Source organism: Etheostoma cragini, chromosome 19, assembly GCF_013103735.1.
Source record: "Etheostoma cragini isolate CJK2018 chromosome 19, CSU_Ecrag_1.0, whole genome shotgun sequence".
NCBI classification, from domain to species: domain Eukaryota; kingdom Metazoa; phylum Chordata; class Actinopteri; order Perciformes; family Percidae; genus Etheostoma; species Etheostoma cragini.
In genome coordinates this window covers 9,503,796-9,530,126 of record NC_048425.1, presented here as the reverse complement: position 1 = coordinate 9,530,126, position 26,331 = coordinate 9,503,796, and the positions used below count along the sequence as shown (strand labels likewise).

At 42.3% G+C, this 26,331-nt stretch overlaps 1 protein-coding gene and 1 long non-coding RNA gene across 8 annotated transcripts in view; one reads left to right on the top strand and one right to left on the bottom strand.

Annotated features, from left to right (window-relative positions):
* Window positions 1–26,331, top strand: part of nrxn2b (neurexin 2b) — a 589,914-nt gene that overhangs the window by 534,675 nt on the left and 28,908 nt on the right. For all 7 annotated transcript variants that reach the window (XM_034856686.1, XM_034856684.1, XM_034856685.1 and 4 more), the window contains one exon: window positions 8,946–9,117. In XM_034856686.1, coding sequence (XP_034712577.1) covers window positions 8,946–9,117 — 172 coding nt within the window. The remainder of the gene's footprint in view (window positions 1–8,945; window positions 9,118–26,331) is intronic.
* Window positions 3,081–17,802, bottom strand: LOC117934903. The gene is made up of 3 exons (XR_004654604.1): window positions 17,662–17,802; window positions 7,496–7,510; window positions 3,081–3,091 (listed from the first exon to the last, which is right to left on the bottom strand). It is a non-coding gene; the product is annotated as an uncharacterized LOC117934903 (long non-coding RNA).

Genomic DNA, 26,331 nt, shown 5'->3' with positions numbered 1-26,331 from the left:
TGTGTGTGTGTGTGTGTGTGTATGTATGTTTAAGTATATTCATGTATCCAACAGCTCTCTGCAGCTTTGTAAACAAGGCCGTGGTGTGTGTGGTGGGGCTCAGCATAACCTCATTCAAGGACGCTTTCATGTTTGCGCGTGTGTGTGTGCGTGTGTGTCAGGCGGGATTCAAACCTACAGGTCTGATGGTCATTGTGCTGAAGGACATCCATCAGCAGTCTCAGTGGTGCAGATCATAATGGAGTCATGCCCGTATGTACAGTATGGATGTGTATATTTGTGTTTACGTCCTGAGATTGGATTCTGACGTTGAGTAAATGAGAAGTTTTTGGTGCTAGGTGAGAACATAATCAGGATTATAGAGGATGATGTTTTGGCTGATTTATATTCGCCCTGCTCTTCTTTTTTAGCTTCTTTTCTCTGCAGTATTTTGGCTTGCTGCCAAGTGTGTACTCCGGGACAAATGGGCAAGCCCAGTGTGAGTCATGCTCACATGGGAGATTCAGAAGCACACACACACATATAAACGCACACCACAACATTTTTCAGCGAGATTCGAGTATACGTCAGAGCGGCCGTTCAACGTTTTGAGAGCAGGAAAGAACTGCGACTAGTGTTGCAGAGAAAGGAAAGAATTGAGGGGAAGGAAAGGGAGATAAAGTGCTATAAAGATGAGAAGATGGTGGAGAGTGGGGGGGGGGGGGTAACTTTTCAAGGTGAATGCTAAAGATTGTGGCAAACCCATACAAATGAGTTGGCTGAGCAGAAACTGAGAGAAGGTGTGTAAAATGAAGCCTAGTGTATTCTCTCCGCACACTGTTTTGTCCTCTCTCCCTCTCCTCCCAGTCAAAACAACACACATGCAGCTCTGAGTGTATGTGTCATTTGAGGTGAATGTTGAGTGAGGAAGGCATGACATCTGAGCACCAGATAACAGTGTTCCTGATCCAAAATGACTTATGGCCATTAGTCTTTTCTCCTCTTTCTGTCTCACACACTCTGAAGACGTGAGGTGAACGGACAGTGGGTAATTTAGCCAGTGAAGAGTCTGCGCGTTACGCAACAGCCTATTTCTCCTTACATAACGCTGCAGTTTCAGAGTGGAAGATTAGCCCCGCTATACTGTTTCCCTTGTAGCAGATGCCACAGCCAATCTCTTCTCGCAGGCGTAATGCATACATGCCGACAAGCTGATTAGCCGTATAGAGTCGGAATTACCCTCCGACCAGAGATGCAGAGATGCCATGTGATGGTATATTGGGCTCAGTTGCAGAAGCCTGTGGGGTGGAAACATTTTCACCAATATTAATCCGCAAATCGCACATAAAGAGTAGCATTAGAGCAGGCATATGAAATGCGTAGTGTAACACTGTTTGAAATATTTAGCTGGCTTACACTACGTGGAAGTGTCAGATGTGTGTTTGTGTGTGTAGGGGGGATTGATTGCTTTTCGTTGGGCATCCAGTAAAATTGTATTTATCAGTCATTTCTCTATCCATGCCGCTCCACTTGCTGATTCATGAGCTAATAAATACTGCAGCTGGGCATTCTAGTACGTCGAGTTAGGCTCAAGCAGATACAGGCTGTGATAGATCATTATTGGGGAAATGAGAAGGAGGCTGATAAATAGTTTGCATTTCCACCACCCACGGGGCTATTAATATGAAATCTGTCAAACCGAATCATAGGCGTCAGCAAATTCTCTGGTCAACCACGTTTCTGGGCCGCTTGTTGAGGTGCGTTGATGCAGCAAAAATGCAAAGTACCTTGACTGATTTATACAGCTGTATTTGTCAGTGTGTTGCTGAATTCTGCCCCCCCCCCCCCCCCCCCCCCCCCCCCCCCCCCCCCCCCCCCCCCCCCCGCCCCCTCCAGTCAATCCAGTGGTTGCTTCTTTGTTGTTCCTCTGTGTTTTTCTTTTTCTAATCCCCCTGTTTGGCGCTCATGTATCAGATCTGAGAGGGAAATGCAAATAAATCAAGAAGAAGAAGACGTGAAGCTGTAGGGGTGCTAGAGAAGAATCACGATTGAGCTGTCTATAAAGAAATGAAACTGAGAATTAAAATCCTTAAAAAAAAAAATGCATTTTCCCGGTTTACTATTCCCCCCCCCCTCTTAATTGACTAGCAGTGTGCACAGCAAAGAGCGAGCGGGATCCTGACATCTTCAAAAGGAGCTTTGATCTCAAAGCACCGTGAGGCCCCAGAGGATCATCAAGGTTTCCCTCTGTCCTTTTATCACACAGTGTTTCTCTCGGCCCCTTTGCTCCTCCTCCTCATCCTCCTGTGCTCCCTCTTCCTCTCCTGCTCGGTCTGATCAGCGAGAGCTCTCTGAGACTGCATTATAATAACGATACAGACAACTGCAGCCTCGTTTTGGCGCCGCCTCATTCCCATTCGGCTCTCGCCAACGGCGCTTACCTCAACACACTCTTGCAAGCTGCAAGGTCATGTTGAAATATTTGAAATACGCTTCATAGATTCCCGGGGCTGCTCCTTCTCGTCCGCCGCACAGAATTCCAAAGCCAGTTTTTCTTTGTCTTATAGAAACAGGAAAGGAGAAACTAATGAGAGGATTACACAAACTTTTTTTTTTCCCCAGCAGCTTAGCTCGGTGAGAAGCTGCTTATGTGAAAAAAAAACACATCATTTTTGTTGTTGTACCAAATTCTCATATATTTGACAAGGACGGCAAGTTCGTGCTTGCGATATTAGAAAATTATTTAGGAGGCTAAGTTTTTCTGAGAGTTTTTCTTAACACTAGAACCGTCGTATACCACGCCATTTTGGTGCAGTGGATATATATAGTAATATCTGGATTCACTTCCCACCGCGATACATCAACCAATGTGTCTTTGAGCAAGACACACAACCCATAGTTGCTCCAGAGGTGTGCAACCTCTGATATATAGCAATTGTAAGTTGCTTTGGATGAACGCGTCAGCTAAATGACATGTAATGTGACGTAAAAGTTCTGCAGTTTCTGCACATGCCTATAGTCATAATGATAGAATAACATTTAGAAAACCCAATAAATGGGTTGTTGGTGTTGTTTAAAACGTGCCTTTAGTCGCCAGACATGCGCCGCTTACCTTGGTACTTTCCTCCGTCTCTACTAAGCACAATAATTGACACATTTGCATGATTGCCATGCACTACAATGAGTGGGACACAGAAACCCATGTGCATGCCAATATTCATTCACATGCACTTATGTTGCACCATATTCAGCAACCTAGTAAGCATTTTTGGTTTGTCTTCGCATTCTGCATAAAATACAAATATTTAAAACCCTTTGTCAATATTGACATGCTACACATCATTAGATTGGTTAGATTATCCGTGATTCAAACGTTCAATTAATTTCACAGAACTTATGATCAAAAAAGAATGATTCCCTCAGATGTACCCAAATAGTAAACATAAGAGATGAGAAAACATAGTAATTCCCTACCCTTTGAACTGGCTGTATACTGTGAACATGGGTCCATTCCTCTCGTATTTATATTCCTCTAAATCTTAAGTGTCTACCGATAAAAGTAATTAAAAAGCTCTTTCATTGCTCATTGTTTCTTCAAGTTAGCAATTCTCTAAATACATAATAAAATAATACTTTTTTTCCTTTCCTGTACAGTTATAGTGGGTACGCTTGTTTTTGTGACTTTGCTGCCTCCAAAATGCCCCACATTTTTCTGTGAAATGAATTAGTTGGAAAATTGGACCTAGTAGATTTTTCAAATTTCCAGTTAGCTTTTAGCTTTAGTAGGGCTCTATGGAGTCTATAGCTTTTTTTAAATTCTTAATTCCAGGATTCCATCTATTATATGCATTGAATGTAAATACTAATATTATAGTAGTGTGTATATATAGTTTCAGCATTTTTAGTGTTAACTAAACTTGATGCAACAGTGATTTTGGTTGGAAGTTTCTCATTCCAGTCTGTAGGCATTATTGTAAAGGCTCCGCACACTGAATGTTAACCCTGCTGTTGTTGTAGTAAAATAAATGATCAGTTCACTACTTTTCTTATTTTTTTGGGGGGAAAAAAACGTAAAAATGTTGGAAAAAGATAAAACGCAGAAAAAAATCGTCAAAAACATTGGAAATGGTGACAATAAATTGGGAAAAAGGGACAAAAAGGTTGAGAAAAGCTTCAAAAACATCAGGAAAAGCAACACAACTGTTGACAAAAATGACCAAAACGCTGAATAAAAAGTTTTGTCCTTTAAAACCCAACAAGACAACACAAGGGTTACTGAGTGCAAGTTCTGTGTTGTAGTGTGTGCAGTAGGTTACATCAGACGCCATGAGTATTGACTATCAGCGTGACAGTGGCTCTCCGTGGTGGGATAACTTGGCTACTGTTGCACTTTTTTAACATACATAAAGTTAACAAACACCAGGAAAATACAGAGCCGAGCCAGCCCCCGACCTCACAGCAGCTGCAACGGGGAATTCAACCCAAGTTGGTAAGCTTGTTAGCGGCTTTGTTTGTTAACGTTGTTGTTAGTTAGCTAAGTGTTTGTTAGCTTGTTAAAGTTACCAGTTAGCCAACGTTAGCCTGTTTAATGTTAACGCTAACGTTAACGAGACAAAAGCCAACGTTTTCATTAAGCTACAATGAGTGAGTTGACGATAGCGTTACGTTTGTACTTGTCACTAACGTTACCCAGGGCTGCCAACTTTTACCCAAACCTTGGAGTGAGATTTGGGGGGGCCAACCCATATTTTGCCGTAAACAAAGCAATTTCTTTGGGTAGTTATCCTTCAGGGTTTAAATTGCGATTTGTTATATGTGGGGGAATGGGGCCTTCCCTAGGGGAGTCTGGGGGTAAGCTCCCCCAGGAAAAAAAAAGAAAAAGAAACCATTAAATGGCACTTTCTGGAGAGTTTTTTTGCAAAAAAAATTGAGAAATCAAGTCTTACATGATATGTGCAAAACTGTAGGGTTAAGAGACTTTGTGTTGTTGTAGTATCAACAGGTATTAAGGCATTTAACATTTACATTATTAACATTATTAACTTCTTATGATATAAGAACTGATCCAGACAATGTGCCAAACATAATGAGCCACATGAAGAGACAGTAGCATATGTCAGCAACAGCTGAGAAGATTTGGGTCTGTGGTGAACAGGTCCAGGGGTCCCTGGTGTAGGGACCAGGGACCCAAAGTTAAATTAATGTTGAGGGGATTAACTAAGACCACTGACATTCTAAAGAATGAGAACCACTGAGTTACATAGATTCTAATCCTTTAACCTCTGTGCCAAGGCTCAGTAATGTTTGGCCCTCATCCTCTGTGCAGCTCTTACTGTATTTACTTTTTTGGGAAAATAAAGACTATTTGTACTATATAGTACAAATAGTACTATATAGTACAAATAGTACAAATATAATAGACTATATAGTCTGCTGTGCATGTTATTGCTCCGCTGATATGGTAATATCTTACTCGGGCCGTCTGCTAGACACAGAGGCCCATTTGGGTCTCTGGTCTCTGACAAAGTTTAGAGGAGTCTGTACGCTGCTCATCATCGGAGGTCTGCACGGATGCAACGCGTCACTGCCCCCAGCAGAGCGAGTCCACTAACATGAACTGAAGTTGCTACATTAGCCGCGCTGCTCACCTCTATTTTCACAGAGAGAGTGGTCACGAAACAACGGACGGTCTGTGACACTCAGAGCACATACCTAAAGCCGGGGAAATGCACCTGGGATGGATCGTAAAAATTTTTTTCTCAGTTTGCGACAATTCGAAACTTCCACAGACAGGGAGAGCTCTTGAACCCCCACACAGTCTCTGAAAGCACAATAGTCGATCACAAGTGGCTCAACAGGTAGATCTATAGATAAACTCATCTTTCAGAAATCTTACCGACCGGGTTGATACTTCAGCGTGAGAAATCGAGGGTGTGGCGTGTGCGCGTGTGAAACCAGTCAAATACGTGTGTCTCACGGCCGATGCGTGAGAGTTGGCAGCCCTGGTTACCACTTAACGTTTCTTACTTAACATTACCCCTCTTCGTCCCCAAGGGGACATAAGGCTGCAAAGAGATCTCTTCATCGCATCTATCCCTTGGCAACATGGTGCGCACCTCCCTGTGACAGGGGCATCTTAACAGCTCCTCTAACTTTTCTAAACACCATCTAGCAAGACCCAAAAAGGCCATCTTCTTCTTAAAAAGGACAGCACTGTTGTTGCCTACTTGGCCTTTGTTTGTGGTGTGACTGATTCGCCTCTAGTCTGTAATCTTTTAAGATCAATTTAAATATAAAGGTTGATGATTGATCATATAATCATTTTCAAAACATTTGTCTGTTTCAAAAGGCACCACTAAATAACACATTAAAATCTAGAGTGTTCATGTAATTTCGTACATTAGCAGTGAAATAAATGAATGAGGATATGAACAATTGTGAAACCGTGATTATTTTTCTAACTATAACCAACTATGTACCAACAAAATCTATACTTGTTGCATCTCTACCCCCTAACATGGAGGAGCCATGAGCCGCTGTCTTCCTCAGGCACTTGAGGTGTAATCATATTTAATTAAAATGTTTCATATCACGTATCATAAGGCAGAGCTCATTCCCTTCAGCCCACAGTGGACCCCCTACCTACGCCACTGATTGACCCACAGAAAGAAAAGTAAGAGCTAACCTCGGGATAAAAGAGCAAAATGTAACATTCTTGCTCCTGACATTAACCGACAGCTGAAGCCGATTAAGGGCTGCTAAGCAGTAGTTTAGGAGCTGTGGTGTTTAAAGAGCAGCCAGAGCTTATTGTCAGTTACCTACCAGTCCCTTCATTTCAATGTTGCAGGCTTGACTGCTCCTAGTCATTCAAAGTGGGTTTTTTGTTCCTTCTGTTTCTAGAGATATGTTCGCTTAAGGGAAATGGCCATTAAAATGTCATTACTGCTATAATAAAATCATTTTTTGAAAAGCACTGGTTCCCAGCGGCTTACCGCCATAATGGGCTCGATACATTCCGTCAGCACCGGGAAGAACCCTAATGTTGCGGAACACAAATGCTAATCTCTCTGTAAATATCACTCAAATTCATTCCCCCCCTGCTTTTCAGTCATATTAGCATGTATTCCTTCTGCTTTGCCCTGGCAAATTGTATTAATTCTCCAGGCAAAGGTGTTATGATTATTCTAAGATTATTAGTGTGTGGGCCGTGATGGAGATGATTCTGGCATTTTTCTTGCTTCTCCACTATTTCTTCTTTGCTGCAGTATCTCAAAGGTATCAATGATTCAATTTTCATTCATGTGCGCCTCCACTAATAACTCTCTTGCAGTATTCATACTCATGTCTTTGAATCAATATTTGATTTGGGCATGCATGAGAGAGAGCCAAAAGACTGCAAGGGTCAGTCCGTAACATGAATGAATTGATTAAGTGCCTAAGGAGCTGGAAGTACTTTGCTATGTGAGACGTTCTTTGCGAAATAAGATTGTCTGCAGAGCAGTCCATCAAGCTTCACTCAGAGCAACTCATCCTGGTCTAACTTAGTTCACATAGGACTGTCCGTTTTCAGCTTCCGCACTGATTCTTCTCGTTTATTATGACTGTTCAGTCTGTTATAGTCAGCTGATCCCTCTACGCCATTAATCACGGCCACCATTTGAGCATGCTCAATTAATACCCTAATGGAGGTTGTCATCAGTACATGACCACACTGTACTGTGGCCTTGCCTGCTGTAACTACTTTACACAGCACCAAAGAGTGGTTAGGATGCTCATAAATTTGGCTGCGATTATACCGCTCATTAACTTACTGTACAACCTCTGCACTTATTTACTCAATTAACTTGCCATTTTCAAGTTCTGTTAACATTGGGATGTTTTATTTTCTTTTTTAAAATACTTAATCAGCCATGAATAATGGAGAACCGCTCGGAGCCAAAGCCACGCGTTCACCTCTGAATATCCCGGGCGCATGGAAGGTGGCAAAATAAATGCACATAGCTAATGAGAATCAATGAAGGTGTTTCTGTGGTTGGCCGATAGGATAGCAGTGTGCAAACGTGACACCCCCCCACCCCCAGTCAGATCGTGGCAGTGCAGAACAAAACTGCGACAGCAGATTTACTGCCAGACAGAGAATTAGTATGTAATGGTTGCTGTCTGCTATGTACTCTGTTTCTCTCCCTCTCTCTCTCAGCGTTGTTCTGTGCCTCTCTGGCAGACTGTAACTCTGTAAATGACTTTGACCTTTCCTGGAACCGAGGACAGGAACCACAGAGAGGAGAGGAGAGAGATGGCGGGAGATGAGAGTAGAGTAGGCGGTTGACTGTAATAAACTCGAAGCAGTGGGCGGCTGTCAACACTAATAGATCGGAGAGGGGAGGGGGGTCACCAGGTTGATGAATACTAAAGGTGCCTGAGTCCTCAACAAGTTTTTTTTTTAAAGGCTGGTGCGTGTAAGAGCTGATGCTCACAGCATCATCACAGCACATGACAGGCAGTGAGGTTCTTTTTGGTGACTCAAGGAAAATATATTTAGAATTCAGTGACCGGACAGCAAAGGAGCAACCTCATCATGTGTATTAGCACGGCTTGATGACTGAAGTGTAGTTGTATCTCATTGTAGTACTAGTACAGTATTATTGCTTCTGTGTAATACATTCACGGACATAATGATAATGCTTTTTTTTTAGTAGGATCCCCTACATGGGATGCCCTCTGGAACCTGGCTACTGTAAATAGGGTATCTTGATGGTTTAAGATATTAAATAGAACATCAGTAACAAAAAGTGTTCCATATACCTCCCTAATATTTGGTTTGGTGTTTGTGTCCAATGTTTTTGCTATAGTAGTGTGGAACATCTTTCCGCAACACCAAAGAAAACACTTTTTTGTTACACCCACCTTTATTTCCTGTACGTTGGTGCCTACTTCTCATAATTGTCTCTGTCGTCCTCTGCCTATAGGAACGGGGAAAGATCAGCGTGATCTTCAACGTGGGAACGGACGACATAATCATCGAGGAGAGCGCAGTGATGGTGAGCGACGGCAAGTACCACGTGGTGCGATTCACACGGAGCGGTGGCAACGCCACGTTACAGGTGGACAACCAGCCGGTCATCGAACGTTTTCCCTCAGGTAGGAACAAGGAAGATCTGGGGACAGATGGAGGGAGAGCAATATCAGTGTCGGATTTTTTGAGTATTGAATTCTTAGATAAACTGGGAAACACATTGGAGAGAGAAAGAAGGGGCTTCAGAAAACCAATGTTGTTCATTCATTCTGAGTCCCAGGTGCCACTACAAGTGATTTTTTTTTTTTTTTTACAGAGCACTCTGTGAGGGCTCTGGTTTATTTATCACAACATTCATATTTAGAGCATGCCTGCATTATTCGTGTACTTAAGGTTCTACAGGCAGCCTTTCCTCGAGGCAGGCAATCTCCCATCGACGAGCATCCAGCTCTCAACAGTTAGTCTACCGTTGTAGCTCCTGGTACTGTGAAAGCCAATATTGAATCCAGGCCAGCATAATGCAAACATACCAGTCAGCTCCAGACCATTTTAAAATGGAGGGGCCAAGCTGGGGCCACATGCAATTTTAGAGGTGTTACATGCCACCAACCCTCCATAGGTTTGGTTCTACAAAAGACTAACGATTTATGTATAACAGTAAATACATAAATACTCATTCAGGGATTTATTTTATGTATCAGTGCACATCAATAATATCCCCTCTTTTGGGATAAAGATGGGGTTATAAAAGTACAACAAAATGTTGCCACAGTTAGACTTCACATTACGGGGGGCACTGGCCACCCTTGCCCCCCCACCACTGCAGTCAGGCATGTTTGGTAAAAGCATCATTTTTGGGGCTGGACACAGAAAAAAAGAGACTTGACGTTGGGAAAGTGTATGGAGGTGTTTATGAGTCATGCCTCGGCTGCAGATGCACCATCATTTACACATACAGACTTAAAACAATGGCAAACACCCGATGAGTCACTGCTGGGAGTGTATTTATTCCCTCACTTGTTGTTTAACCGTATTCATAGTATTCTATCATGGCCTGAATTATGAGGCTATTTTTGGTTGCGCAGAAGCTCTCAGTCAGTGTCTCTCTCCATTGTGTTTCCCATTTTTGTTCATGGTTGTTCAAAGGAAGACATTTGGTGTTCCCGTCCTGAGTTTGCACTTTTGGTAAACACCAGGCCGAGCCGGGCTCTGTGGCCTGCCAGTGCTGGCTGTTAATGATCACATGTCGAAAAAATACATTCGTGAATGTACAACAATTTTTTTGCCCACCAGTGTTTTTTTTTATTCCACATTGATGCTGTCCGACTTGTAAGCTCCATCCGCGCTGAAGTCAGTCGTCATTGTTTCATACAGCAGGAAGAGGGCTGCTAAGGTGGCCATGATATTTACTCCGGTTGACATATAAAGCAATGGGACTGTGACATTCTCTGTCACAGCGGTGATCCCATATTTTGAGGCTTTGTTTTGGCATTAAGAGAAGTGTATTCTCTTTTTCATCCGTCAGCACAGCGAGGCCAGACCGAGGGGCATGCATCACAGTCAAAAGAGGACGCGCCGTGTGACAGTTCACTCTCTCCACTTGGTATTATGATGGAAATGCAGCCCTTTTCGCAACGGCACACGCTCCAAAGAGGAGCCTTCTTTCACAAACAATAGCACCAACCGTTCGCAAAATAAACAGCCTGTTAACGCCGGCACGTACTGGTCAATGGTCTAATCGCCGTTTCTCCGTTTAACCGCAATTAATTGCAAACATTAGCAAAAGTTTTTGATGATTTTATGTTCATTTAATGAAAATGATTCAATGTTTTCTGAAAACAAAGATGCATGGTTTAGTTTATAGGCTATAGGCTATGTGTGTTCATAACAGTGTTGGGCAAGTTACCTCAAATGTAATACTCCCCTCTTTCTCCACCATTTATAATATTTTGTATTATTAATCTGAATCTGCAAAGTAACTAAAGCTATAAAATAAATAGTGAAGTAAAATGTTTAATAGGCTACGGCTGGGCCATGATATTTTTGACCAAATACCTTGATGTCGATACTGCAACGATATTGTATTGTTGACTATTGGTGCTTTCACAAAATATTTACACAATGAGATTTTTGATAAATAATCATCAGTAATATGGATATAATGACTAAGTGGGTAAAGGCAAATTATAGAACAGCTACAACAGTCTGGTAAGATCAGAAAATGACATCACTTTACTGTGATGCAGCCTATAAAATCACACTTATGCCATGTTATGATATTACAATATCCAAAATCGATATCTAGTCTCATATCCCAATATCGATATAATATCGATATATTGCCCAGCTCTACAATAGGCCTACTTTGGTTCGGAATTGTGGTGGAGTAGTAGATATTAAAGAAAAGAGAAAATAAAGAATACTCAATTAAAAGTAAATTTTTCTGTGCCGCAATGTTTCTTGGTGAGTTTGTAAAAAAAACACCACTAAATTTTGGGTTATAATGCGCTGTAAGTCGCGTGACTGACATTGTCTAGCGTATAACATTACCGAAATGTAATTAATAATGCATTATATTACTGTGTTACAGCAAAAAGGAATATTAATATATATAATATATTCATTTAAAGCTTTATTAAAGACTTTGAAAAAGTAATACATTAATGAATATAGTTTTTAAATTTGACTGAAAGCATCAATTCTATTGTTAATCACTGTTATTTCTATGACAATTAATTGCAAAGCAAGATTTGGAATTGTTACAGCTCTACCGGCAAGTGAATGTCATCCTTCACATGTCGTGTTGCATTAGGGAACCATAATGTAACGCGCTGCCCCATATTGTATACTTTTTATCCCTCTTGCCTTCCGCCTCCTTTGCCGCGGTTGTTGTCTTTGTCAAACATTTCTTTCCTTTTCGCTTCATCAATTATTGAAGACTGTTATTTTGTGGTCGTTTGTTGAGTTTCGCGTTTGTCTACCGGGGGGCGCGTCTGAAGTTTTGTACAAGGATATGGGGCCCATGGAAAGGAAATGAATGAAGGAGACATGAGGATGGGTGGGGGTGGGAGGATTGGAGGGGTTACTTGGTTGATTTGTAGAATAGGCTAGCTTTGATTCATTTATGTGTGCTAGATGGCACTCAAAATCATTTTTGGAGCGCCCGCTTTGATTGGTGGGGAGGCGTCCTGGGGAAACAGAGATGTCACACATTAGGGAAAGCAAAACCTCTGATGGAGGCTAAGACACAAAGGGCAGAGGAATACGTAGGGGACAGATTGAGTGAGGGATAGGGGGGGGGGGAACAGGAGATGTGTAAAGAGAGACAGAGTAAGGTAATATTTTGTAGAGAGGAGAAAGTCAAAAAGTGTGAGCTCCCTCGTTGAATTAAGTTCCTGTGACCCAGATTGGAGATTTAAACATCTTCTAAATCTCTAAACAGGACAAAATACTATATACTCACGACACATTCAGACCTACCCCAATTTCTCGATGCTTATATTATGCAACATCATGGCCATGCTGTCCCAGGGGAGCGCTGATCTTAAAATGTTGCTGTAGCCAGATTTAGAATAAGATAGAACAAGTTATGATGAAAGATACCTCCAACGGGGCATTCTGAAGTGTTACGTTAAAGGTGCCAAATTTGTCTGGTTCCTGGAACAAAACAAGGGAGTGCCTTTCCCTGTGAAATCTCCCTCCCTAAAGGGACTGATGTGACCCACATCAGGCAGTCTTGTAGGGATGCCAATGCAGTTCTGAGCCCTGTCAGATCATACAGAGTCTATAGTCTATATCCCCGATGCTCCACTTAAAACTTAAGACCCTCCTCCTCAGCGCTTTGGAAGAAGGTCTGGCAATGCAAGACTACATTCGGGATTTCTTCTCACGTAGACCATGGCCTAAGAACTGGTTAAGTTTCTAGAAGGATACAAGAGTGAATGTAAATCTGTCACCTCGCACAAAAAAGAAAGCAAGAGGTGATCTTTCTATCTTTTACATTTGTAAACACTATAATTAAGGTTTAGATTAGGAAGGGCTTGCGGTCTGGGCCTGCCAGCAGTGGGTTTATATACAGGAAGTCATTGTAAGGTGATGATTCAGAGAGACAGGATGTTGACAGCAAACGTGGTCGCCACAGGTCAGGCACATTCAGAGGAAAAGCAACACATCTCCTGATGTCCCACAAAGTGATGTTTGTAGTCCTTAGGGCGTGTGTGTGTGTGTGTGTGTGTGTCTGGTTCTGTGTGTGTGCACATTTGATGGATAGAGAGCAGACAAAAAGTGTCAACGGAGCGGCCAGCCAGCTAATCCAGTGTGTCAGGTGTCCCCGGTGGGTCCCGCAGCAACAGTTATTGGCCCAGCCCACCTCCCATATAGTCAAAATGGCAGACCAGCCCAATAAAAACATCTCTGCGTCCCGCCGAGCACCTCGACCTGGCCAGAGATAAAATGGCAGATGTTGGTCGCAGCGCCATACGGACTATAATTGTTTGCCATCCGACTGCCTTTAATTACTGGTTATCTGCTGTGAGGAAGGTAGCCCTTGTGATGCAACTAATTGTTCCGTCTGCAATGGTTTATTTGCAATTTTATACCATGCCCTGAGGAATTTCTGATTTCCCATTTATGATTTGGGCAAGTGACTACTCCAGTTATCATAACTTAACGCTTAACCCAGAAGAAACCACCCTCGTCCTTGCATCAGGGTATCTTCTACACACATTATTTCTCAATAACCTCATAGAAAATTATAAAAGCATTAACTATTATTATAGCAACAACTAAAAAACAGCATGTAAAATAATCTCTAGAAAAATGTCTGCATATGGAAGAGAGAAAAGAGTTTATCCTAGGCGTTGTGGTTTTCCATTTGGAGTCCTAGTAGTATTGACCAATCGTGTTTGAGCGGGCTCTGGTGCATACAGGTAAACAGAAACACAAAAATGCAATCTCTGAACTCATCAGTTATCATCTGATGACGATTTAGCTTATTTTTAGCTCATTTTTAAACGTATCGCATTCATATGCAGATATCTGTTTATATAGATTAGCCGAAATGTGGACTGGACCTGGATCTGGTTCCTATACGTACTGTAAACAATGACTGGCACACAGAGGAGGAAGGATTAGCCCGGATATCCGCAGGCTACACCACAACACCCAAAACATTGTCCATTTCATGATTGCAAGTGATAATGTGATAACTGTAGCACAAGTAGAGAAAGCCAGTGAGCTGACTTAATGTCCGGTATACAGAAGACTGTACATGAAGTTTACCAGCATTAGCTACTGGTCATACTAGAACAAGTAAGACGTTGTTTATTATTCCATTCAATTCACTTGTATCACTATCTATGTGTAAGAGGAAGAATGTCTAATTGCCTTTTTTCCAAAGTTGCATAGCCTCTCTTTAATGATTTGTTTGAAGTCTCTGTAACATTAGTCCCTGCCATGTCTTGGTACTCCACATAGAATTCTGGGAATGGGAGGAAAGCGGGCTCTGGTTTAATGGCATTTCTTTAAACCAATCAGAATTGTCATGGGCGGTACTTACCCTGCAGAGCAGTTAACCATAGTCCTCATAAATCCACAAATTTAAATTTCCAACACAAAGGAAGCGGAAGTAAAGGAAAATACATGCATCCAGCGGAATCTCCTGCACCACCGGAGCAAACCTGGAAGTGGAATGCAAAGGATATAGACTACTGTAACATTGACATTAAATGCTAATTCAAATGATGTATTCTTTATGCTGTTGTATTTTTCCAAGAATTGACTTACTAATATGCAGCAGAGACAACTCTGAAGTGCATATCAGGAAACAATCAGCCAGCCAATATTGTATTATTTAATACCCAACAATCTACCAGCAATATCAATTCCAAAATGATCAGTATCTGCATCTTTAAAAAAAAACATCCTTATTATTATTATTATTATTATTATTATCACTTGGTGAGTGGGGGGCCTGCTAAAGCATTAATCCCCATCAAAGCGAGGGAAGAAAAGCTTTGAGAAAATGTTCTGGAGTGGTGAAGCGAGGCGTGCGTGTGTGTGTGTTTATTTGACAGTGTGAGGAGCAGTGCTGTAGTACTCGAGTCCAGTCTCAGTTTATTGTCTTGGACTTGTCTTTGACTACTTGGTATTTGCACACTCAGGCTTGTCTCGGACTCAGGGGCGTAGCACACACATTGTGGGCCCTGTAAAAGTGAAAGGCATTCACTTTGGGTCTCTGCCTGCATCCATAGCTCTTTCTTCCAGCATATTTTTGGGCCCTCCTCCCATGTGTGCCCTGGGTAGTCCCATTTCCAACCCCCAGTCCGACACCCCTGCTCGAACTTGGCCATTCGTCTCGCCAAATATTCTGGCTCTCCTCGATCGAGTCCAGCTATATGCTTTTTTACCGAAGTAACTTCCTCCTTGTTCAGAATAATAGGTATCTAGTATGATTTCTATTTTAGGTATATAATATATGGTTTATTGGTGAAGTAGCATTGATCAATTTGAGGAGGGGGTACATTTTTTCCCCACTGGCAATACAAATAATAGAGCAGAAATATCCCTGTAGACCAGAAAGGGGGAAATCCCACGCGTCTCCCCCGGAAAATCACCCTGCATGCATACTTATACAGGCCCTTTATGAGCTTATATAGTGAACATGTACCTTTGTTTGAAAGAAGATGTGCACCTGTGAGTGTACATGAGGAGGTTGATTTGTCAATGCCTCCTTTTGTCTCACACTCCCCCCTCCATCTCATCCTTATCTTTTCTCTTCGCAAATTGCCTCACATCAACTTTTTTGTGATCTTAGTCATTCAGAGCCGATTAGGACATTATGGTAAGAAGGGAGCTTTTGGAAAAAAATCCATCCATTTCCTGTGGGTTTATGCCACACTTGACATTTGGACATCATTGTGGGGCCCCCTGCGCTTTAGATAATCATTATGCATTTTACAACCCCAGTTATATTGTCACCACCGCAGCATATTGGCAGGGATTACCATATATTTGCCGCCTCATAACTGTGTCATTATGACCGAATGAGAGCACGCGGCTCACGGTCTTTCTGCCACACTCGGCGGTTCTTTCTCCGTTGGCAGTAGATCGAGTAAGAAGCTGTCACTTTGCTGTCGTTTCTGACTTGGCTGCAGTGGAAACAGAAAAAGGAAGTGATGGGGGGTGTGTGTGTGTGTGTGTTTGTGTGTGTGGGGGGGGGGGGGGATAGAGGACAGTAAAAGCAATAGTACTCTACAGCAAAGTGCTTGGGATGCCATTGCTGAAAAGATGGACTGAGGGAGAAGATGGCTAAAAAGAGGGAGAGTTAGAGAAGGAGAGGCTGGGTAGGAAAAAAGAGAGGGAGAGATAGAGAACAAGAAACTCAGAAGTAAAAAATAAAGAGCAGGGCGTGCTGGAAGCTAGCGGCTGTCACTGCTGTGATGGATGAGGCTTTGCATGTTACTGAATAATAAGCACTTCACAAATTGGATGGCATCACAGCAGGGAAGATTACATTTAGCCAGTATGGTTTGGTACAACATGCTACAGCATTGCACAGTAATCATTGCTTAACTACTATAACAATACAGCTTGCAAAATGACTTGCTTCTGAAATGCACTGAGACACAACGGTGTTTATTCTGAGTGGACTGATAATACTGTACATAAATCAAAGGCGGCAAAAGACAAACAAAGTAGAGATGGCTATTGTCATTCCCTGTTTTCATTCTGTAAAACATTTGGGGGATGTGTTCAGAAGGTAGGCTGACCATTAGAGAGAGGAACAGAAAGAAGAGAGACAATTTGTGCAAGTGACGTCAGCTGCCGCGCCTCCAACCGAGTTGTTAATGTTCATACGCTTCAGATAAATGGTGTAAGAAAAGCAGTTCGGCCAAGCTCTTGGCTGCACTCTTTCATTCCTCCTCCTTTTTTAGCACCGTTTCTAGATATTCATCTTTGCTTTTGCGACCTCCACACTCTGAGAAAAAAAGAAAACCAATTGTGAATGCACAAGGTAAGTAAAGAGACAGGGTGGGGGGGGGGCGGTCCAGAACGGCTTCCTTCTTCCCTTTTGGCAAAAGCAATATAAGAGCACTCAGCGGTGCCGGTTAGAGTGCTAAAAAGTAGGGGAGAGCACCGGGATTAGGACAGCAGAGGGGTGCATTCTACACCAGACAACACAGTGAGATAAACGGCTGGAGGCAGATGGACTTTAGCTGAGCATGGACTAGATTTCACTCCACTAGCTCAGGCCTCCGAGCAAGCAGTATGGGGCCTGCTCTGTGTGGCTGTGATGGTCCACCAAGCAGAAGATGGCAGATGAGTTTGCCTGGAGATGCACAGAGCACAGTGTGGTCCCGTAAACCAGCTGAACTGGCTTATTGTTTGGGAGGAGCACCTCTATGTCCTGTCAGCAAGGATCAGATATCTGTTAGCTTCATTCCTGTCATTAATGGTCCTTAGGCTAATTACATTATGCAAGTGGTGGAAGTATTCAGATTGTTTACTTAAGTAAAAGTACTACTTCCACACTGTACAAATACTCTGTTACAAGTAAAAGTCCGGCAACATTTTATTTTGATTTAATGGTAATTGACAGTTCTACCGGTTTTTTTCAGTGTAAAATAAAGCCAAAAGTTGAAGCGCCATGTCCATGTCTGGAACAAAACATGCACCTGGAAGTACGGCGCTCGCCATGGAAACCAAAACTTGCTGGTGTTAAATTTGGAACTGATGATCAGCGTTTCCAATAAAGAAATGATTCCATTGGAAACAGAACTTTTAAAACAATCCCACGTTGGAACCGGTTCTCGATGCCCAATCCTACTTATCTTTATATCTTTTTGTCAAAAATCCTAACCATTCCAATGACTCCGGAGCTGTTCAGTTAAGGTAAATTAAGCAAAAAAAATAACTGCATAGATCCCCTTTAAGTACATTTTTTGAATGTGGTTACTTATACTTAAGGGTAAGGATTTGAATATTTCCTTCCTTAATAGGATTGAAATACTGTTCAGCACAGTGATTCTTTTTTCCAAATCTGTTATCGGCTAAATGAACACAAAATAGTTTTGTATTTTACATGTTAATTATTTCTATTACTGAGTTACTGATGGAGTTTTTAAAGTTACATTGCAGTCTAGTAACAGCCCAAGGGGATAATAAACTGCTGATCCTTAGGCCATTGATATGATACAATGCATAACTGACATTTGTCATAGTTTTGTATTTTACTCATCATTATATTCAGGAAAGTGCTGCAAAAAAAGTCTGCCAAGAGTTAATTGAGGTCGGCCAGCTGAGTCACTTGTCACCGACGACAGTTCCCCCTCTTTCTGCAGGGTTCTTATTGGGCCTCTGGTGCTCCGCGGTTCCTTCTGATTGGATCTCGCACAGTTGGAAGGTATCTCCAATTATTGGCCTGTGGCTATGGGATGATGGAGAGGGAGCGAGAACAGGGAACTAGTGAAGGAAGTAATGATGAGGAAAGCGAGAGAGAAGGAGACACAGCTAAGTAGTGCAGAGCAGGAGAGGGAAAAGATTGCTTTAGGTAATTAGAGAAGAGACAACTTTGATTTTCACATGAGTGTGTGTGTGTGTGTTGGAGGTGGGGGGGGGGGGGGGGGGGGGGGGGGGGGGGGGGGAGAATGTGCAAAGGAATAAAAATCAGCGTGATGGATTGATACCTTCTGCACAGACGAACGATGAGCAAGCAGTTAAAACAGTGAGATGTCATTTGTTTCAAAAGCATGCCGACACAATTGGCGGGTGATGTATTTACACTGAACAAAAGGCGCGGGGTGGGTAGGTAGATCGCTTTCTTTCCCCGCGCGGCTCACATGAAGAAAACTTGACTGCAATCTTTAGCTCAGACGAAAAAGATTCACTGCGAAAATTGTCCCTTTTTCATGTCACTTTTATCCAATTTTGAATGCTTAAAGTCTTTTAAAACAGATCTGGCTGTGCACCAATATTCTAAAACGTATTATTTTGCTTGATTTTGTCGCAGCAATCTTTCTTATTCTGGCACCTTACTGACACCCTAGAAGAAAGGATCAAAGAAGCCTTTATTGTCTTTATATTACAATAATCACAACAAAATTGCAAATGACCCTCCCAGTGGTACTTAAGAAAAACTAGGATGTGATAAATGATAATAAATATATTGCACATATCAGTAAAATAGATGTACAAACAATGAAAGATGAAAGAAAATGACTGAATCAGGTTGAAATATCCATCCATTAGATTTCTTCACTTGTTTTAAGAAAATTAGATATTTTTAAGAAGAAAAATTGGTTAATGAGATGGATATTTCTGCAGGGAATGCAATTTGTAGCACAGGGTTAGAGTGCATAGGGGCAGTGGCTTTATCTCCCTATCTGCTCTAAAACATCCAGTGTTTATGAGAGCAATCCATCTAAAGTTACCAAATAAAAAACAGAATGAGGCTAGCTTGAGAGAGTGAGAGATATGTTACTGTGAGAGAGAGGGAGAGCTGGATGGCTGGTGGCCAATCGTCTCCAATGTAATCTCCATTCTTGTGGATGGATTTCCGATGTGGGTGTCCTATACAAGGGCATCTGGCTGCCTGCAGAGCAACATCATATACAGTTGGCTCCTTGGAGAGTCTCCCCACACACAAACACACATTGGCGTGCACTAACACAGACACACAAATGTACTAACACAGAAGGGGACCGGGAGCGAGACCAAACAGCGCGTGCTTCATTCACTGGAATATGCTAGAATGTAGCTCTCCCACACTGACGTAGAAACAGACTGTACACGCCGGGCGGGTCTCGCGACCGTCCTCCACCTCTCCAGTTTGTGTCTCCCCGAGGTGCTGCTCAGTCAGCGTGCCTTTACTCTGCCGTTAGCACCTCAGCTGTGAAACCCATACAGGAAGGGTCCCATCATGGCTGTTAATCCAGCCGATGTTCCAGGCGTCCAAACATGGACACATACAGATACGTCTTGCTTTATTAGATAATAAGCTTGCCCATAGGTTGTGCTTTCCAAGTGTGGGATTCTGAATTTTCCTGAAATTTGGGAATTGTTGTTTGTTTATTCAAAGTCGAAGACAGTCCAAAGTAGTTTTACTTTGCACATTTTTGTGGGTCTGAGGTACATTTTAGCTGCCAAAGCTCCGCTGCTCTGTCTCTTGTTCTCAGTGTGAGAGGGCCAGTGGATAGAGCGGCAAAAGCCAAGGTGTGCTTCTTTCACCTATATATTTAACTATATCTTTTGCATTTCTAATCCAAACAACGTCAAACTTGGCACCACACTTACCCGTGCCCGCAGCAAGACACTTGTCAATGGTTGATCCATTGGACTAACGGTTTGAGAGATATGCGCATAACACACGCGCGCACACACACACACACTGCAGACAGACCTTCCTGAAATGTATAGATAGATGTGAATCTGCATGGAAATTTACGGTAGCCACTGATCTCGATCGGTCAAGGTTGTGTATTTAAGAAAGAATTATCAAGGAAGAATATATAGCTCAACAGTTTGGAGCCAATTTATTTCTCTCTTGTATATCGGATTTCCTTGAGCGCCAGGTCCGAAAGCATTGTTTCGTTGCCTTTCACATTGAGATAGTCTTGGGAGTGGAGCGGGCACGATAATGGCGGTGAGGGAAAAGACAAGGGCCCAGCTGTTTAATCTATCCCCCCATTCTCATGCAGAGCAAGCTTCAGTTGGTGGGGAGGAGAGGGGAGGGAGGGGAAAAGTTTCACTGGTTCACGCGGAATGACTTATTTCTCCAAGGATTGGAGCGCAAACAAGCAAGCACAACACAAATGAATTGAGATTCTCTGACAGTGCCGTGTGGATAGCACAAAAACCTGTCCAACGCAACTTTGTGGGATTATTTTTCCTGTGGCGCCACAAACTTTTCATTTATCACATTCTGCTCTCCACTGTTTCTATCACTTACCCAGTTTTTCTCCCAGTGTCTATTTCTTTGTTTTGAGTAAATGCACAAAATGTTTGATTTGTGCGCTTTATTTGGACGATGCGGATGTTGTCTCTCTCTCTCGTGTGTGCCAGGCAAAGAATACACACACATTTGCATACTGTACACACTTCACTCTTATTACTTTTCCCACTATGCACTTAGCCAGACTCTGTGCGTGTGTAATATTGGATGGCAGTGCCTGTGTCACAATGTACCACATTTAATCTCCTAATAATATACTCACTGTGTTACCAGGCAGTAAGTAGGAATGGAGGGGTAAAAGGGAGTGAAGGTGCTTATACAAAAAAAAAAGATTTAAGGGAGCGAGTGGAAAAACATAAGGAAGATACTTTGGGTAAAGGGAAGAAATAATGAACAGGGAGCAAGGAAGTAAGGAAGAAATGTAAGGCTAGTGGATGTACGTATAAGAAGAGCCAATGGTGTTGCGGAGGAAGGAACGGGGGAAGTAGGGCGTACATAGGAGGATAGAAGGAAGGAGCAAAGGCTAAAGAAGAAATAACGGAAATTGGGAGACAAGAAGGAGGTAGTTAAAGGGTTACTTTGTTGTTATGTTATGTTTATGTTTCTATGTGTAAGTGACTGATGGAATCGACAATCTTTGAAACTGGTCTCGTATTAAGCAAGACCGCTGCAGGCGGCAGCTGCAAGTTATTGGGTAATTGCGCACCGTTCGATTTCTACACCTGACAGGGTCAGATTATTATTCAAAGTGTCTGACAACATTATGGAAAAGATCCCTACAGATTAAATCTGTTGAGCTTTCTCTGGTTTAACATAAAGGATTTTACTTTTTAACAAATCTTCTTTCCATAGTGTTGTCAGACACAGATGAAATTCTGAGCATGTCAGTGCCAAGAACAGCAAAAATAATGTGGACGAAATTGATGAACTTTGCCCTATATGATTTTATTGCAGTCCGGATTGCTGCTGCCAGATTCATCGCTAACACTGGACAAAATTCAAAGACTCTTGTTCACATTAATCACTCAGACAATGCATGGGAAAATAGGGTCCAGCTTGAAAAACAAAACAACCCTTTAAGGAGCAAAGATAATAGATAATTTGTTTATTAGTCCCCAATGGGGAAATTACTGCACTACACTCTGTGTACACACTTTTTGTTAGTACTCACACACAGGCCTGAAATACACACACATGCTCAGGACCTATACATGCACTATACATGGAGAGATGTCAGAGTGAGTGGGCTGCCAGCTGAACCAGCGCCCTGAGCGGTCGGGGGGGTACGGTGCCTTGCTCAAGAGCACCTGGCAGTGCCCAGGAGGTGAACTGGCATCTCTCCAGCCACCAATCCACGCTCCCAACTTTTTGGGTCCATACGGGGATTTGAACCAGTGACCCTCCGGTTCCCAACCCAACTCCCTATGGACTGAGCTACTGCCACCCCACTAGCAAGACGAGAAGGAGGCATAGAAGAAATTAGGGAGAAATAAATTAAAATGGACGTAGAGTAATTAAGGAAAGAGTGATGTAAGCAAAATTGGAAGGAAACGTTCCAAAGAGGAGGCACATAGGAAAAGGAGGGGGAAACCATTTGAGGAGTGGTTTCCTGACTGCAGTGTCTAACAGCTGCCGCTAGAGGGACAGTTACACATCTCACTTATAAAATGGACCCTTCATTGGATTAGTGGGAGCCTCAGTGTGATTTCAACAAGAAAGCTTGAAGCGGGAGGAGGTTTAGTCAGATTTGTGGATGAGATAGCAGATGCTGCAGCAGCAGGAGGAGAACATTCACATAGGATTGATTCATCTCACTAAGGGCTTGCTGCCTCCCACTATTTTCCCTTCACTCTGTTATTATTTGGCCTTTTCTCAACAAACACAACCCCACCACCACCACCTATTTCACCCCCTCTCCCTTTCTTCTTCCCATGCTACCAGCAGCATCTGCCTCTCCTTCTCTGCTTCAGTGATTGCTGCAGAGTGCCCATGTCATCTCTGAAATAGGGCTGTGTGTGTGTGTGTGTGTGTGTGTGTGTGTGTGTGTGTGTGTGTGTGTGTGTGTGTGTGTGTGTGTGTGTGTGTGTGTGTGTGTGTGTGTGTGTGTGTGTGTGTGAGAGACTGTAATTGCTACACTGCCTTTTCAGAAGGCACAGTGGTACTTAGGTAATATTACGTGCAGTGTGAACACATGGATGTAACTGGTCACACTTACATGCTGCATGATGCAAGCAAAGTTCTCATAACAGTTTGCTGCCAGTACAGATGGTTTAAAGTCTTCTTTTTATTTTTTTTAAATGGCTCCGCCTTGTAAATGTATTGCAGGTAATTCAAAAATCATTATTATATGCAATTATATATTAGGATCACCTGACGCCTCCCGATACAATATCATCACAATACTTATGCCACAAAACAATATTGTTGCAATTTTAAACATATTGTAATATTCTGCAATATATTGCAATTTATTAACCTTTTTCAAACCTTAAATTTTTCCCAATTTTAAAATGTCTTAACTAAAAAGATACATTTCTCTGTATGAGAGTAAGAGACATATCACTTTTAATTGCATTGTTGCAAAATCTAATTTTTTTCCCCCAACCTTATTATATATTGTAGAAAGATGAAAACATCCACAATCTGTCATATCCTGTTCTCACCCATATGAACACAGAGAGCTACATGGGCAGCATATGAATGACACAGAGTCACACTGTATGGTACATTGGAACCGCCCACTCTTGTCCTCTATATACTTCTCCATCAATCTGCCAGCTATCTTTCATTCCACTTTCTCCACTAAGTTCTTATCTTTTTTTTGAGTGTCCCTCTTTACCCATGCACAAACTACTGTTCATATAGAGTATGCTCACGCACAGATGCACTCCTCCTCAGCCTGTGTGAGCCATTATTGCGCAGGCAGGCAGGCAGGCGTGGGTAGAGAGACCCCTGGGGAGTGGAAGTAGGTACTGCAGAACTGAGTGGTGGTCTATTTTAGATCACTGCAGCAGCACAGAACAGTAGGGGGAGGTGGGGGGCAAAATCAAAGTATCCTAGTTAGGATGCAGGGTGTACTTCCGAGCTCGTCTCTTTTCTGTTAAGATTTCGGTCCCAAACTTCAGTCTTTAACTTGGCTCTCTGCAGACAATTTCATCAGCCAATTGCTCTCCAACCTTTCATACCAGACTCACAACTAGGCCTGAAATTGCTTATACTGTGTTGTCAGAGACTTTTGTTGTTCAGTTTAGTGTTGATTTACGGCTGAAATCTCAGCAACAGTTCATCACAGAAGTGTCTATCTCACTACAATTATGTATTTGGTTCCTTTTGACTTACGGTGGCTAATTATAACAGAACCAGGAGTAAATAGAAGCTACAGTACTAGAGCCATTTTCCAGACCAGACAATGTCTGCAGAATCGGTTTTCCTTTCTCACACGTAGCACACAACTAGGGTTGGGTACCGTTCACATTTTTACCGGTACCTGAGATTCGGTTTTGGTAACCAGCTGTACCTTTTTTCTATGCTTTCCCTAAGTAATAGCAAAAAATTCATTTCAATTCTAAAAATAATTCGAAACCTATTTATCCTATTTATTTTGAGTTACTAATTTAGAGCACCACTCAAAATACAACACCTCCCTCTCCCAAACTGGTTCCTATAACCTATTAAATCAAACAAATATTAATTTCCTGCAATGCACTGGAACTGTTATTTTTGTATTTGTATAATATTCTACTTTTGCCCGTTTTATCTTTTATCTCTTTTTAACTGCACTTTAACGTTTTAAGTAAAGCACTTTGAATTGCCATCTTGCCGAAATTTTCTATAGAAATAAAGTGGCCTTGCTTTACTACCTCCAGCCTGTCACTCAGTCACCAGGGCATAGAGAACACTGTGGTGCTTGGCTTGTTAAATAGGAAGTACTGACTGAAGAAGAAAGTACTGCTTTCGCAGCAGTATCGGAATAATTTGTTATTGCAGCGAACGGTCTGCATGGAGTTTTGAAAAGTGTTACCACACAGCAGGAGGCAGGTCATCAAGCGGATTACACCGCTGTCATTTAGCCTGTTCATAATTTGGCCATAAACAACGGAGTCGCTTGCCATTCCTTGAATTTGTCTGAAGATTTTGTCTGTCTTAACTGGCAGAAGTTTCCATCTTTGTGTATATGACTCTTCTTCTTCACCCTTGGATGTTTGTTTTCTTCCGGTTTCTTGCAAGCCGCATGATAGAAACATTATCAATATGCCCACTTTCTCGTTGTGACTTTGGCAGACAATGACCTGCTCTATTCATACACGGGCTCAAATGGACATATCTCAGACTTGGTGCTAGGGAGCTGGTCGGGTAAAGTCTGTAAAATGCCCAGTCCAGCTGAAAAGGACATCTGCGTTCTCACGTACAGCTTCTCTGAGTAAAGTCTAGATAATTTCAGGGTTGCAGATCGTGTGTGAAAGGGGCTTTGGACTCATAAGTAGCTTGGTTCTCTGGTGGTGAGTTATGTGGTGCTTGAGGTAGTGTAGGCTACTTAGAACCCTTAAAGTTAAATGGTATCACAGTGTATGTAGCAAGTTTTTTGATCTAGTTTCTCACTCACGAGCTGGATAATTTTCAGTAAATTATAATAATAATAGCATGTTCCTTATTTTCTGGGAACTCCCCAGAACTTTGTCCCTCCTGCAGGATGCCTGGGGATACCCTGGCCTCATTTAAAAAAAAATCAGTGTGCTAGCCTATAATCTGCAAAAGATTGCCTTTTGACATAGACAATAAATCCTAATTAAGCCTCTGACATTGCCACCACTTTAGACTTCATCAAACCCCCAGCCCGGCCACCATCGGCCCTCATCTCCCCTAATTCCAGCTCCGTCTTATTGACAGTGCCGGAGACGTGCGCAGCGTGACCCAGAGGTTGATTGAAGTGAAGTGAGGGATAATAAGTTTGCACAGTGGCGATGGAACTTCTTTGGCACGCTGATGAAGTGATGCTAATTGCCAAGTGCCACTGAGAAGTGCTCAATTAATACAGATGGGGGGTGGGGGGATCCTGAGGAAAAACACTGCTGACGGTTTCACTAAATCCTTCCCGCTTTAGTTGAAGTAGAGGATTCAAAGTGAAGTGATGCTCCCCGAGCGGAACGCCTTCCTGTTGTCGGATTTGGGAGGTGATGATTTTCTAATTGCAAACTCTTTGTGGCAATGGGAACTGAAACATGTCTTCCTTGAAACAACCATGAAATGTGTTTTACTGCTGTGTGATGTATCTTATGCTCATGTGAAATAACAATGTGTTCTTGCTGCCACTGTAATGCCTTCTTTCCTGCTTTATTCATTCACAGTGTTGTAATGCTATTGTTCAATGATTGCTGGTTCTGTGTGTGAC